General features: G+C 38.0%; 1 protein-coding gene across 1 annotated transcript in view; it reads right to left on the bottom strand.

The window, feature by feature from the left end:
- Positions 1-16,218, bottom strand: part of LOC101740728 (dorsal root ganglia homeobox protein) — a 98,362-nt gene that overhangs the window by 74,702 nt on the left and 7,442 nt on the right. Inside the window, exon 3 of the mRNA XM_038021067.2 lies at positions 4,160-4,277. Coding sequence (XP_037876995.1) covers positions 4,160-4,277 — 118 coding nt within the window. The remainder of the gene's footprint in view (positions 1-4,159; positions 4,278-16,218) is intronic.

Here is a 16,218-nt window from a genome sequence, read left to right as displayed (position 1 = left end):
GTTTTTAATTGACTATCCAGATTAAAATACAAAACTCTGTTTGTTTGTTAGAACTCTGTCTTATTTTTTTTATTGCTTAGATGAGTGGAAGAGCTCACAGCCCACCTGGTGTTCAGTGGTTACTGGAGCCCATTGACATCTACAACGTAAATGTGCCACCCACCTTGAGATATAAGTTCTAAGGTCTCAATTATAGTTACAACGACTGCCCCACCCTTCAAACCGAAACGCATTACTGCTTCACGGCAGAAATAGGCAGGGTGGTGGTACCTACCCGTGCGGACTCACAAGAGGTCCTACCACCAGTAAAAACCACCAGTCTGTTAGAAATAGTTTGGACACTGGAAACGTCCCCGCGATTACAAATGTAGTCCACATGAGCAAAGCTTTGGGTGGAAAGCAGTAACAAATGAAAAGGAAATACAGAAGAAATAATAATTTGAAAATGTTATTTATTGTGAATTTTATAGTTGTTTTTTTATCTTAAGTCATTAGAAAAGAAAATAATCAATGTGAGAAAATCGTTCCATGTGGAATTATTAACTGTATTGCAGTATGGTTGGTGATTTTGCCAATTTGGAATGTTAACATAATTTCGAAATATGAACAAATTATCAATCATAATATTAAAAACGAATAAGTATTATAAAATTTCCGATTTGAGAAACTAATAATTTGAAAATTTAATTTCAACCAAATTGAAAAAAATAGTTGACAATTTAGCCATAAATCATTAAGTTCGCAAAACGTTAAAACTTAAGTTGTTCTTGTAAATGACAACTGTACTGATGGTTGGGTATATTGTGAACTATAATCTCAAATTAACAACCATAAAAAAAAACTATGTAATAATTGAAAAGTCCAGAGCAAATAGCACGCGATGTGATTGCGCGCTAATGAGCCGCCCAGGACGTTCAGACAGACCGCTCGAAATTGCCTTATAAATATTTAATAGACTCGTTTAAGCCGCTTTTTTTATCCACTGCGCAGCCGACGCTTTTTAAAACTTCCAACCTCCCTCCCCCCGTCCCGCTACTCCGCTAATAGATTTTAAAAATTAATAAATTTACGCAATTACACCGACGGGGCCGCCTGTCATTTTCGACGGACCAAATGAAATAAGCGCGCACTGTATAACTAGGTTATCTCGTCCTTTGATCGTCGCTGTGACTAAAAAACTGAAACGCTCGCCTCCTAATCGCAAGTGACATGATACTTATTAAGTTAAGCGCTGTAACGTTGTTAAAACGAGCGGCGGCGCGCGACTCAAAAACTATTTTATGAATAATAGATGGTGATAGCGGCGGCCAATCCCAAGGGAGCGCCGCCCACCCCCCGCCGGCGACGCACCCCTGCACCTCACCCCCGGGACACCCCTGCCTTCTATTCATTAGCACATTACCACCCCTCGGGCACGGAATCCGGATAACTCGAAAGAAACTGATTTGTGCCAGTCGAGGTTTATCTAACCCGCTCGCTTGATTCGATCTAATGGGTTAGCGCATTTACTCTACAATCTACAATCCACTGGTTTTGATTCGTCTCTGCAATCCCTCTATTATATTAATTGTTTATTACCAATTAAATTATGGTTTATGTTTTTATGAGAATTTGATACTTTATTTACTAATGCATTTATGGTTTAATGAAAAATCAATTTTAATTTTAAAACGATAACGCATTCGACTATTATTTAAAAAAAATACTAACTTAATTTCACTTGTATTTTCTTCGCTTTTCGCAATACGTAGAACTAAGTAAAACTGATCTTACGGTTTTATCTATATTATTATACATAGGTACGTAGACGATTTTAGCGATATCTATAATCGAAAAGCTGTAACGTTATGTTGTTAAAGTCTTTAATTCCTACGTTTTTTATCTCGGCTTATTGTTAAGATTCAACAAATATATCAAAAAGTGAGCGCATATCTACGAATAAATAATTATTTATTCGTAGGCGCATACAGCTCAAAATGGTTGATTGGAATCGGCTTAAAGTTCAATTGTAAATGATAAGTCATTTATAAAAGGAATAATAAATAAATTGTAACTTATGTTTAGTATCTAATTATTTTTGTGACATATCTTTAATGTATTTACTGTCTTTATTGGAAACTCTATACATTTTATGCGTTTGTGTGTCTAATTTATACATATTTCAATGCAGCTAGCAATAAATATTTGATAGGTTTAACCTTTGGTTAACTGGTAGAGAATATCTTAAGCATTAAGATCGCTAATGTAGATAAATACATGAAGTGTAATAAAAAATAATTACATATACTTTTATTATTACAAATTAGAATTATACGTTCGCTGAATAAAAACTGACTAAAAATAAGTTTAAAATCAAGTTTGGTAACCACAACAAGAGACTCGAATCTCAATAATTTTATTAGTCCACGATCGCTAGCTTTCAAACTTCGTCAGCTGAATTTATACGAATTTAATCAGTAATTTTAATTAGTAATAAATTTTAATTTTCAATTAAAGTGTTTACATTAATCTTACTTCTGCAAATATTACCTCGTTATCAATAGGCCATAGTGGCCCAATGTGATTTATAGACTGTATCTACCAGTATACTCCCGTATGCTTAACACACAGACTGGAGCAGCAGCTGTGTGGGAAGCGGCTTGGCTATGTCCTCGCCATATTGCTGACGGTCATACATGAGCCCACCTACCAACCCGGAGAAGTTGGAATATCCCCTTGAGGCTAACAGCCAAGAAGTAATGTGGATCGTCAAAGCTACTCACTACCAATATTTCCACTCTTTCTGCACCAAGTGTACACTTTCGCTTGAAAAATGATCCATCCATTAACTCCCTGTCTATTTCTGCTTAGACACAGTAATGCGTTTCAGCTCGAAGTTTACGGCAGTCGTTGTGCTAACTAACTAAGACTTAGAACCCATGTCTCTCTTTATTATCGCTACCTAATCTGATAGCCTTGAGAGCCGTTGCTAACATTGGCCCCAGCAAGAGCAATGCTTTGCAGAAAGTGCTTTACAGTCGTCGTGGCCTAAGGGATAAGACGTCCGGTGCATTCGTGTTGAGCGATGCACCGGTGTTCGAATCTCAGGCGGGTATCAATTTTTCTAATGAAATACGTACTCAACAAATGTTCACGATTGACTTCTACGGTGAAGGAATAACATCGTGTAATAAAAATGAAACCCGCAAAATTATAATTTGCATAATTACTGGTGGTAGGATCTCTTGTGAGTCCGCGCGGGTAGGTACCACCGCCCTGCCTATTTCTGCCGTGAAGCAGTAATGCGTTTCGGTTTGAAAGGTGGGGCAGCCGTTGTAACTATACTTGAGACCTTAGAACTTATATCTCAAGGTGGGTGGCGCATTTACGTCGTAGATGTCTATGGGCTCCAGTAACCACTTAACACCAGATGGGCTGTGAGCTCGTCCACCCATCTAGCAATAAAAAAAAAACTACCACGAAAACGCGACCCACTGAGAAGATCCGGTGAGAAACTCAATGGGCTTCCCATGTCTCAAGGAGGGTAGTGTCATTTATATTTTGATGTATATGGGTTCCGATAAATATTCAACATTAAACATATAAAAATACAATACAATTGAGATTCGTGTCTCATGCCGTGACGTTTATAAATCCGGCTCTTAGAGCTCCCATTATTTTATTAATTGCCGTATAGCCTAGATATATGTTCTGGCATTAAGTAGTGGAGTCTCAAATGTTTTGCGAAACATTATCATCACGAATAATGTATAGGCCGTAAGAAGGTGACTATCTGAGTGAGCTCACAATACGCCAGTAAACAAATAAAAAAATCATTCTATTACACGATGTTATAACAGTGTGTATTTATGTTTTCTCTCATATTCTCCTAATCCCAAAACAATAAAAAATACATCTAATATCTTACTCACGATCTCTTCATAACTCAAGACCTATATTTTCTGAGAGCATCAGGATCGTCTTTTTTAATTGCTTAGATGGGTGGACGAGCTCACAGCCCACCTGTTGTTAAGTGCTTACTGGAGCCCATAGCATCTACAACGTAAATACCGCCACCGCGGGGGTACTGTGGGGTACACTGGGTACGGTGGAGATAAACATGGATATTCCTCAAACGTGCCCACTTTGTGTTACAAAACTGAAGGAAAGCAGCACTTACATGGGTGTGAAGCCGTGAACGGGTACTCGAGGGTCGGCAGGCGGTGCTGGTGAGGCGGCAAGCTCGGCGGGCAGTGGTAGCAGAACAGGCCGCGCCCGCCGCCACCGCCGCTCGCCAACTAAACAAACACAATAACTTTTATGTAGCTAATAATACGATAACTTTTAGCTTGACAATCACTTTTACTGATGGTAGGATATCTTGAGTCCACACGAGTAGTTACCCTACCTATTTCTACCGTGAAGCAGTAATGCGTTTCAGTTTGAAGAGGTAGGCTAGCCGTTGTACTGTAAAAATTTACCTTAGAGCTTATATCTCAAGGTGGGTGTTGGCATTTATATTATATATGTCTATGGGCTCCAGTAACCACTTTACACCAGGTGGGCCTTGAGATCGCCCAGCCACCTAAACAATGAAAAAAACTGAACAAATAAATATTTACATACAATGGCTAAGATTTTGCTAACGTTTTGATTATACGGAACTATAATCAAAACGTTAGCAAAATCTTAGATAGATAGATTTCCAGTTGATCAAAATTTCCCTAAAATCAAGGTATAGGCACTAGTTGTTGTCTAATAAAAGTGTACCTACTCTTAACTGTATAGTATATATAGCTTAAGAGCAGTCCCAGTGCAGTTTTTAATCACGAAAATATTATAGCAATGTTATAAATGCTTAATGATGTCCAGATCGGCAAAACAGTAGACTACTCAGACCGAAACTCCTTCGTAAAATTTTGATCTAAATAAAAAAAAAGTTTTTTTTTTACATCTGCACCGTTTTTAGTTTTTACCGCCCTTTTTATTTCAACTTTTTGTAGGTATACGTATTTTGGCTTAAAGACTCAACAGATGGCGTGGATATAGAATTAAAAAAGAAATTAGAAAAAAGTAGTCCTAACATAGTCTATAAACAATTTAATTTATAGGCAAAGACGAAACAAGTAAGTACATACTATTTTGCCTTTTTGAACCGATTTTCACTTTCATTTTTCTTTTGCGTAACCATCAACAAGTTTTAGTATTATCTTGATTTTATGGAAGTAATCCGAAAATAAATATTAAAGTGTTTTTGGGGTATTCTTCAGAGAAAATTTTACAAAACCTCCCTTTGAATTTACTATTTACAGATCCATGAACACTCACAAGAAAACATAGTATATGAAGCCGACATTTTTAAATAATCAATCAATCAAGACACTACCTTTTTTAATCCAGAAAAAAAAGTATAGTGTATGTATGTAGTAGTTAGCAGCTTAAAAAAAATCGGTTGTCTGTAAAGTCGATAGTTGAACGTGACAACGTCATAAGAAAACACTGATGGAATGGTTTAATTTAAAAAAAAAAAAAAATTTTATTTGTTTGTTAGATATTTTGTATGGACAATTGACACCACATTCACTTTGCACTGAACCTCATACTTGACGAAAACATGTAAATGTATTATTGTATAGCAGCTGTCCACGCCGCTCACTCAAGTAGGAGAGAGACAGATATCCAACGCTGCCGAACGCGGAGGCCGAATGTGCCTCGTTGTCGCTCGTTGCGTGCTCTCGCTTGCACTTCAAGCCTTCAACGGAACGCCTCAGAGCGAGGTAACGCTGCATGAATCATGTTTTTTCGTGCATGCAGCTGGCTACATCGAATCATAAGACGTTGTCACGTCAAAAAAGCAAAGTGCTGAAATTTAAAAATGGCAACACCGTTTTATTTCGCATGTTCTTCTCGGGAGTTCGAACAGCCAACTCTCTTTAAAATGGAGGTAAGACTTCACAAGTTTTTTTTTTTTTTCACCTTTTTATCATATCTATAGTTTTAGTATAGGTACGATTAACCTTAGGTGAATTGTAAGCAATTTTCCCAGCTACATCCGTATAGCTATATACATTACATTTTCCTTAATAATCATTACAAAGCGAACCGCTCATATAATCACATAACAAATAATTACTCTATCTAATTCTCATACGAATGAGACCGCTTCGTATCCAGTACGTGCCTAGAATTAAACCGACTAAGAATACCGATTCCTCGTTCACTATAGAAGGATAACCTACTTTATTCATTTGACTTTAGTGTTAGTTTAAATTTGCTGATTGGATATAAAGCGTTTTGGTTCTGATGCATCTGTTTGAATGTAAGGTTAGGTATCTTACCTGGCATAAAGGCTTTTCTCTGATCTCGTGATTGTAGTATATTAAATAACCAGCTGTGTCCTGTTACATTTAAAGTTGGGTTTTGTGTGTGTGCACCAAGATATATGACATCTTGGTTTTCATCTAGTTGTTTGTATGTAGAACGCTCGCATTAACAATCGGTGTTTCAGTCTGTCATCATACATCATAAAGGTAAGGTGTATATTGTTGAATAATACTAATAAATAATAAAAATAAGATTTTTGCTTTTGGTTGTAAAATAAAGTCGTTTTGTTAATTACATTTTTGCCTTTGCTTCATATTGCAGACTAAATATGATTCTGTAAGTCTAATTATTTATTTTCTTATCCATAATCTTTCATCAGTTTTCCTTTTCAGAATATAAACTATAACAAAAATATATAGAAAGCATCTGTCGCTTACATACCTATAAGGTTTATTGAACCGCTCTATTGCATTCTTAAAATTTTAAAACATTCAACGCTCGTCTAGAATTTTTCACGTCATTACGAATCTTCCCGATAATGGTGCTTTTAGGTACCTCAAACACCGGTCACCGTCCTCGCCGAACCCGTCGCTTGCAACGAAAGGCTCGACGAGTAAATTAACCCATAGACACAGCCTACTGAGTTTCTTGTCGGATCTTCTCAGTGGGTCGCGTTTCCGATCCGGTGGTAGATTCTGCGAAGCACTGCTCTTGCTAGGGCCACTGTTAACAACACCCGGTTCAAGACTCGTGAGCTCACCTACTAACTCAGTGAATCTAGAATAACCCCTCGAGATTATAGGAAAAATAAAAAGTATTTTCTATTGTTTGTACCGGACACATACCTATACGTGAAATGTCTATTAAAATTTACTCCGGTCGGCAAACGAACTAATCCTACGTTGTACACTAGCCATGAGCCGATAATAATCATTTAAAGTAGGTAATACGTTAAATAATGTTGATTATTTTTTAACTGTTGCAACATTGCACTAAATATAAATAATTGAATCTCACACTTAGCTCTTAATTTAAATATCAGAGAAACCAGTGGGTAACGTTAAGTATGACTCAATATGCTTGTTTATTTAAAAAAAGGCTTAAAATTTCTGTTTTTTTTTTAAATATGAACCAATTACAATATATGCATCGTCAATCCGTGTTGCTTTTTTCCTATATACGCTACAGAATCAACGATCGCCTCAAATCATCAATCCCGAGGGCTGTGGGACGCTCTACAAAGCTACATAAATTCTCATTTAGCGATGAAAACAAATTTATACCTTATAGACGTCGTCATACAATCGCAAAGGACACAGAGCGCATAAATCAATTAATTTCGATGAGTAAACTTCTACATTGTGCCGCTATGCAGCGTTGATAGCCGTTCTGCACTTTTGTTGTAGTTCTATACTTACTCAATTTTCAAACAATCCCGTTTTTATCAAACAAAAAGAAAGTCGAGAAAATGTTACGACAATACTTTTTTATGATTCAACGATTAGTGGTGGCTCGGAGGCCTTTTCAATTTGCCAGGACAAGTGGGCGAGCAAAGGCTCAGCCAGGAGAGGTGGGAATAGCTAACAGCTGCCAGAACACGTCCAAAAGAGACTTGACAACCCAAGAACAGCTGCTTCGCGAATGAATCTACTCCCAAATCACAATCGCAACCCGCTGAGAAGATCCGACGAGAAGCTCAACGGGCTGATGCATGGGTTAGGTTGCACGTCAAATATAGTATATAATAGAATATAATAGCTCGACGAATACGGTTAACGCGATCCCTAAGCCTGCTCTAATGCAAGAATTATAGGATCTGATGGATCCGTAAGGACGTGTCTAGGGCTTCGACAGTGACTGGCTTCGGCGTGATCAGGATTGGGGGACAATACACATTAAAAGAGGCCATCATCGCTCACAGACCTAGGCAGAGAACAATCAAATTACTTCTTAACGCAAAGCTCTGTTGTGTATAAAAAAAAAAAAAATATCATTCTTTGAATTAATTGTAAATCATGATATCATAACTCAAATAAAATATTTTTATACATTTTTTTTTTCTTTTTTTTTGTTCATTCATCAAAATACCCTGTGCTCAAATTTGACATGTTGATGTGATATGACACTTGACGCAAAATCACGTAATTTTTTTTTCCCCCGACTAATTCACCGAACAAGGACACGTTTCATTAATACCCATTGACGGACATAATTTTATTAGCGAGAGGAAAATGGCAATGATATTCAATTGTATGAGACCCACGTGTGGATTCGCGACGGCTTGTTATAGGACAGTAAATGGTTCCGCTAAACGATGCGCGGGCGCACGCCGCGTTGCCTTACGTCATACATCACGAGCGAGACTTCATCCTGTATATTATTGGATTAAAACAACGATTCGCTTGTGATCGCCATAATAGAACTGTGTTTTGCTTTTAGGGTTCAGAAGAGCTGTGTATTTACATATTTTGAAGTGTTGTTTAATAATTTATTGACCCAGCGAGGACTACATAACTTAAAATAAAATATGAAATCGTCGTAAATGCTACACAGATATCAAACACTCATGCAGCGGAAGATTATATTTCATTCAAATAGCACGATAAAACTTAACAAGAGAATAAAAGGAAATATATAAGATGAAAATTGAACGCAAATTTAATGATAGGTAGGTACCAACCACTACTGTGTGTATTTGTGACGCGTAACAGTAATGAATCTTGGTTTGAGGGGCAGAGCAGTCTTTGTAATTAAGGACTGAGACCTAAAACTCATGTCGTAAGGTGGCTGGCAGTATGTTGTTGATGTCTATTGGCTCCGATAACCACTTAACACCAGAACAAAAAAATTGGCAAATTTAACACATAAAATTAGGCAACGGATCAAAGATTAAACAGCCTAGATATACATATCTGCCAGGAAAGTCTAAAATCGTTTCAAATTTGCCAAATGAGCCGATTACACATTTTAGTCGTGTGTTCGTATGTGTGTGTGTGTGCTGTATGTGTACGTCCTGTCTACGCGCGTGGGGTCCCGATCCTAATCCTATTTATATTATTGTGTGATTACCGCATTACAACACCCACAGGCGCGACGTCCTCACTGCACTCGCGACCTTCGGCGCGAGGATATTCAATTACAGCTTTTCTGTAAATTCCTAATATATTTACTGATAATTTTCTAAAGTTGTGATCTTTGATGCCTTAAGAATCGATTTTCGTGTGTGCTTGTGAAACAAAAATCGAACGATTTGAAGTGATCTACCATTCATACACTGAAAGACTTACTATTTATTATCTTTTTTGTTTTGTAAAGTCACAATTGAAATGTAAAAAGAAATATGTTTTCATGGATACCATTAAAAGCCACAGTTCTGCTAACGTCAACTAACCTTCATGTGTATCCTTTAAGAACCGCTTGTCGATAACGAATTTTCCTAAACGACTCTAATAACAACTTTTTTTATTTTATTTCCGCATTAAACCATACAAGAACTGGCCTATAATTCCCACGGACATTTTCATTAAGCTGTATGGTACTGAACACCTGTGCCTCAGGCACTTAATTCATTAAGAACGTCGGTCGCATTAAAATGAGCGCTAAAAAAGGAATTAGCATTTCATTTTCAAGAATGTTTTTATGTTAAATGAATGAATTTCTTTGTTTGGGCAAAGGTGTGATCGTTGTCGCTGCCACAACACTCGAGGCGCGAGTAGATCTTTCATCAAGGCCGCGGTACGTGGGAACTGATTTAATCGACGAGACCTTTTGTTTTTTTTTAAGGGATTTTATGACCTGGTAGATAAGACCTTTTAGGTCATGTCTTATTTTAATTTATATTCTTATTTTTATGAAAAATTATAATATGAAGTGAAATAAAATGAAATGTGATGAATATGATTAATTAGAGACAATAATCAACTGGGATGAAATTAAATGAAATGAGTTGAGATGATATGGGATGAAATATAATCTCAGTAAAATGGTGGTCATTTACGGTGATTTTTTCAGTGGACTTTTGGAGGATCCCAAGAAGTTACGTCCAGCGGCTTTGTTTCATTTTTCCACTTTTGTGCACTTTCACAGATATTAAACAGTTAATAAACCACCGTTATTACACATTTAAACCTGAAGAAACACTAAATAGACAAAATAAAACAGATCACACAACTTCACTCCTCGCGTTCCCCAGACCTTTTGTATTTCATTTATTTTATTAACATCGTGCTTGAAGACGCACACGTAATTAAATTTATTTTAGTCCTTATCACTTATATACCGTTTTGCATGGTTTCGAAAGCATATTTATTTGTTTGCACTACATATTTATAGGCAACAGCTGGCTTAAGTACATAGATGATCCCATGGACCACATAACCTGAATACAACTAATCTTATTGTCATGAGGACGAAGCTCAATTGTATTGCGTAAAGACACTATTACTCTCAAAATAGAAAAGCATGACAACTTCTTTCTTTATTGGTGGTAGGACCACTTCTGAGTCCGCACGGGTAGGTACTACCTATCTGCCTGTTTCTGCCGTAAAGCAGTAATGCGTTTCGGTTTGAAGGACGGGGAAGTGGTTGTAACTATACTGAGACTAGAACTTATATATCAAGGTGGGTGGCGGATTTACGTTGTAGATGTCTATGGGCTCCAGTAACACCAGGTGGGCTGTGATCTCGTCCACCCATTTAACCAATAAAAAAAGACCTAAAAAAGGGTTCACAAAATTAAAAAAAACAAACACAGTCACGAACATCGAATGGAACACGAAACATTTTTGCCGGCCCATTTCGTCGAGATTGAAACATCATAACTTATTAACGGTTATTTTAAACGTTTCCAATTGATCTCCATTACAGTTTATAAAAGTTCGATATCGAATGAACGGGTTGCGACGTATCCAAATCAAATGTCACTTAATGTTTAATGCACAAGCGGGTCCGTTAGTTTGACTCGTTCGCATCAATTTAATTTAGCTGGGTTTTTTTTATTGCAGCAGTATACCGATACTTGTTGGAAAAAAGTTTGAGGTTTTTTTACTTAAATATTTTCCATATTGTTTTTTTCAAAATGGCGACATATATGACAATTCTTTCAGTAGTGATATTTTTTTTTAAGTTTCTTTCTTTATTTAACATAAAGAAAATGTTTTCAATTTGTATATTCTCTTCAAAAAAATTGTTACTAGCTTAAGGTGACAATCGGGTCGTATGACGTGCCTTAAAAGAGGCCTATGTCTAACTTAAGGCTATAATCAGCCATTAATGATGATGATGAGGACGCTGGCAATAGAGTCAGCCAAGGAAATTAATAACTAACATAATTAACGACCAGCTGAATTAAAAAAGGGGATTTTCATGAGATGTTTTTATGGAATCAGTAACAGCAAGGGTAAGTTTGTTGGGCGACACGACTAACCATCGGCGCCACCCAGTATTCGGGCTGGATAGTGTGAAATAGGCAACCGAAGCTTTCCCTGGGTTAAATTGACAGGCCTCAGAAGGAGATCCACATTTCACAACGCCCTCCACACTGTCAGAGACAAGTATAGATGGAAAAAGATCGTGCGTGCGAAGGTCATACAAAAAGGTGGTCACGACCCTCAGCAGTGAGGAATACAACGCAAGAAGGAAAAGGAGAGGATTAAATAAAATAAAAAAATTATAGTTTGACAGATTAAATAAGTCGGTAACAAAGACAATATTAAACAAATCGGAGGTTCAATTGTGTTCTATAAGGACTGTCTCGCTGTTCAAACTTTGGCAGAAATAGATAAGATCGTGGTACGTATCCGTGCGAGCTTTTAGTTAAGCTTAAATTTTAGAAAAATCGTATTAATTCAACGAAGTCTCAGTTTAAAACGACGGAATAAAACCTATTTCAAATATTTTGACTCATCAAAATTAACCTCGCCCAATTTACCGAGGTAGCACAAATAAATTAATAACATGATTTTCAATCTCCAATGAAATTATTTGTCGTATAAACATCGAAATCGGGTTCGAACTCAAAAACAAACAGAATTTAACGCATAAAATTGTGTTTACAGAGCTCGATGTAATTGAGAAAATTACGTAATTATGTACTTAGTTATTATGGAATTGAAGCTCGTTAATTGTTAAATTATTCGGGATGCGTTTTACGAGTTTTCACGTGTATGACAGGAGTTTGACTAGCTCGTGGACATCATAACATGTGTTGCGGGTGGTCATCACACTTCACAAGATATTTGACAGATGCCTGAATCTCGCTTACGACATTTTCAAGATAAGCTTGCATATATACAAGTTCCGAACAACAACATTCGTCATTACGGATCCTCCCGGTCCATTAACGGTGCTTTTAGGTACCACAAGCACCGGTCACCGTCCTCGTCGAACCCTCGAAGGGCTTGACGAGTGAATTAACCCATAGACACTGAGTTTCTCGCCGGATCTTCTCAGTAGGTCGCGTTTCCGATCCGGTGGTAGATTCTGCGAAGCACTGCTCTTGCTAGGGTCAGTGTTAGCATCACGCCGGTTTGAGCCCAGTGAGCTCACCTACTAGTTAAGATTACGCTGAAATAGCCTCTCAAGGCTATCAGCTTAGATAAGATAAAAAACAATATTCGGTCCGGGTAGTCTGTCGAGCAACATACATACACTCAGTGGAAGATCTTTCCTTCGTCGTAATTCGCAAACACGTAATGTCACAGACAAGCAGGAAAATCTTTCCCTGGTCCTACTTCGGTATTAAGGTGCTTCTGAACCCCGAAATGTCATAGCGATCATTTTCAACACACTTTTATTGGCGCGGTATACGCTTGGCTATGTATCTTTCTTTGTATGTAACGGAATCTTTGAACGCAATTCCCATCGACTTCAAGACGTCAGATCAACTTGAAAGTGTACACACGCATTCTAGGACCGATGACAGTACAATAGTTTTCGCTTCGTTTCAATGTCCTGATCGAATATAAGCGGACAAAAAGAGATAGGTAGTATGGTGATAGGACCTCTTGTGAGTCCGCGCAGGTAGGTACCACCACCCTGCCTATTTCTGCCGTGAAGCAGTAATGCGTTTCGGTTTGAAGGGTGGGGCAGCCGTTGTAACTATACTTCTCAAGGTGGGTGGCGCATTTGCATTGTAGATGTCTATAGGCTCCAGTAACCACTTAACACCAGGTGGGCTGTGAGCTCGTCTACATATCTAAGCAATAAAAAATACTTTTATCGACATATGGTTAACTTAAATCATCTACAAAGAAACCTCGGCACGTACGTACTTGATGTCAATGATCTGGGAAGCTTGTTTACCCAATTAAACTGATAAAAAAGGCGACCATGCCTATACGAAAATGTTCGCTGAAATGTAATACGCGGCGACCCTAACCAAATCTGTCAGTTACAATTTGCGTAGCCGGTATGTGCGGTCATAATCGGTTTAAATGATACAGACAACGAACGACTTTTATTCAATTTGTAATCGTTTGTAATAATATCAATTTTAATACATTTGCTCAATGTTATATTCGCTAATAAGTTTTGATAGTTTTTTAGAATTACGTAAATTTATTGTTAATAAATCTACGTAATTCGAAGTGTATTTAACATCCGTAAACGTATGTCACGTCCTTACGGATCCATCAGATCCAATAACCTTTGCATTAGACGCCTTCAGCTCTAACACTAGGAGCAGGCTTAGGGACCTCGGTAACCGTACTCGTCGAACTCGACAAAGAGTTCGCCGTGCAACCTAACCCATGAATCAGCTCGCTGAGTTTCTCGCCGGATCTTCTCAGCGGGTCGCGATTCCGATCCGGTAGTAGATTCATTCGCGAAGCAGCTACTCTTGAGCTGTTAGGTCTCCTTCGGAGGCGCTCGGGTAGCTGCTAACAAATCCCACCTCTCCTGGCTGAGCTTTTGCTCGCCCACGTGTCCTGGTGAAACTGGAAAGGCCTCCGGGCCACCAGTAACCTTTCAATCATAAAAAAAAAAAAAAAAAAAGGATGCCCCACGCTCCTCGTACCCATCCATGGCCTCCATTCGAGGACTTTTCTCCCCCACCTGGCGTCGTTGGTTCGACAGACGTGACCGACCCATTGCCACTTTAGCCTGCTAACTTTGAGAGCTATGTCCTCGACTTTGGTTCTCCGTCGAATTTCTTCGTTCCGGGTTTTGTCCCTTAGAGAGATACTGAGCATAGCTCTCTCCATCGCCCGCTGTGCAACTCTTAACTTATGGGCCAGCCCCGCCGTCAGTGTCCAGTTTTCCGCGCCGTAGGTCATCTTGGGGAGAACGCACTGATATAAGTCTTTTGTCTTCAGGCATAGAGGAATTTGCGAGGTGAGGATTTCACGGAATTTCCCAAATGCCAACCAACCCAGTCGTATGCTTCTCTCAATCTCTGTATTGAAGACATGAAAATGATGTAAATATATCCTCGCAGCCCTGTCGGAAAGCCAAGCGTATATTCCTCAGCACTCCACTATACAGTACACACCGGCTTCCCCAAGACCAATACCTATAGATCTAACGCCTCAAACTTCTACAGTGCACCCAGGACTAAAACTAATCAGTTCTATCTTCAGCTACCTTTGTACTTCATAATGCTCTCCACTTCATAATTCCATCAAACTAACGCTCGCTACGTTTTAGTGACTGTTAGTCCATACGAGAATCCACCGTCTGGCCTATGTGTGCTACCAAATGATGCATCCCAAGCTCGAATATAGTATGATTAATGCTTCCAAATTAAAATGAAAACATTGACTGTACATATGCCTAAAGATGCCAATAAAGATATCCACACACTAATAATAATAAATAATCATATGTTATGCGAATTAAACGCACCTAAATTACTGCAGAAGCAATTTTGAATTATGTGTGGGTAGTTATAAATCAATTTCTAGACTGTTTAGGGCAGAGCACTGTATTTTGTGTTGGGTCGCTGGCTAGTTTCAATAAAACTTGAATTAGAAAGAAGACTTTTTATTGCTCTTGATATACAATACAACACGTTCTAAGTACTAATGTTACCATTTGTAAATGTGTTGCCACACTAGAAACAATTATATATAAAACTAGCTTTTTCCCGCGACTTCGTCCGCGTGGAATAGTTCACAAATAATGCTTTATTTTAGGATAAATTTGGTTAGCATAAAAAACGTTATAGTGAGCCAACCTTAACATATAGACATATACTGTCACGGAGTTTTTTTTAGATCTTTTAAACGAGAACAATTCTGTCATACATTATTTTAGCAAAACTTTAACCGTTTCCGCAGCGCACGCAACGGAAGCTCTCAAAAGGGAAAAAAACCCCCGATTTTGAAACATTCTTTACTGGTGCTCTTATCTTAGCGTGATGTTATATAACCTATAGCCTTCCTCAATAAATGAGCTATCTAACTCTGAAAGAATTTTTCAAATCGGACCATTAGTTCCTGAGATTAGTGCGTTCAAACAAACTCTTCAGCTTTATAATATTACTAGCGAACCGCCCTCGCTTCGCTTCGGAAACTGTAATTTACTATTGATTTCTCCACTATTTAATGGATGTTATTATACATGTAAACCTTCCTCTTCAATCACTCTATCTATTAAAAAAATCGCATTAAAATCCGTTGCGTAGTTTTAAAGATTTAAGCATACATATACTATGAAGTGAAGTATAGCTGTTATGTTTATGATTGCCTTAAACATAGATACATATGATGGGACATATGACGAGAGAAAAGAAAGAGAAATGGACCAGAATAATAACGGAATGGTACCCTAGAGAAAACAGAAGAACTAGAGGAAGACAGCCTAAGCGATGGGAAGACGACTTGAAGCAAGTAGCTAGGCCAGGATGGTTACGTACAGCAAAGAAGAAGACAGAAGCAAATGGAAATCCTTAGAGGAGGCCTTTGTCGAAAGATAAGC

The sequence above is a fragment of the Bombyx mori genome, chromosome 3 (genome assembly GCF_030269925.1).
Source record: "Bombyx mori chromosome 3, ASM3026992v2".
Lineage (NCBI taxonomy): Eukaryota > Metazoa > Arthropoda > Insecta > Lepidoptera > Bombycidae > Bombyx > Bombyx mori.
The sequence above is the reverse complement of the archived record's forward strand: the minus strand, read 5'-3'. Positions and strand labels throughout refer to the sequence as shown.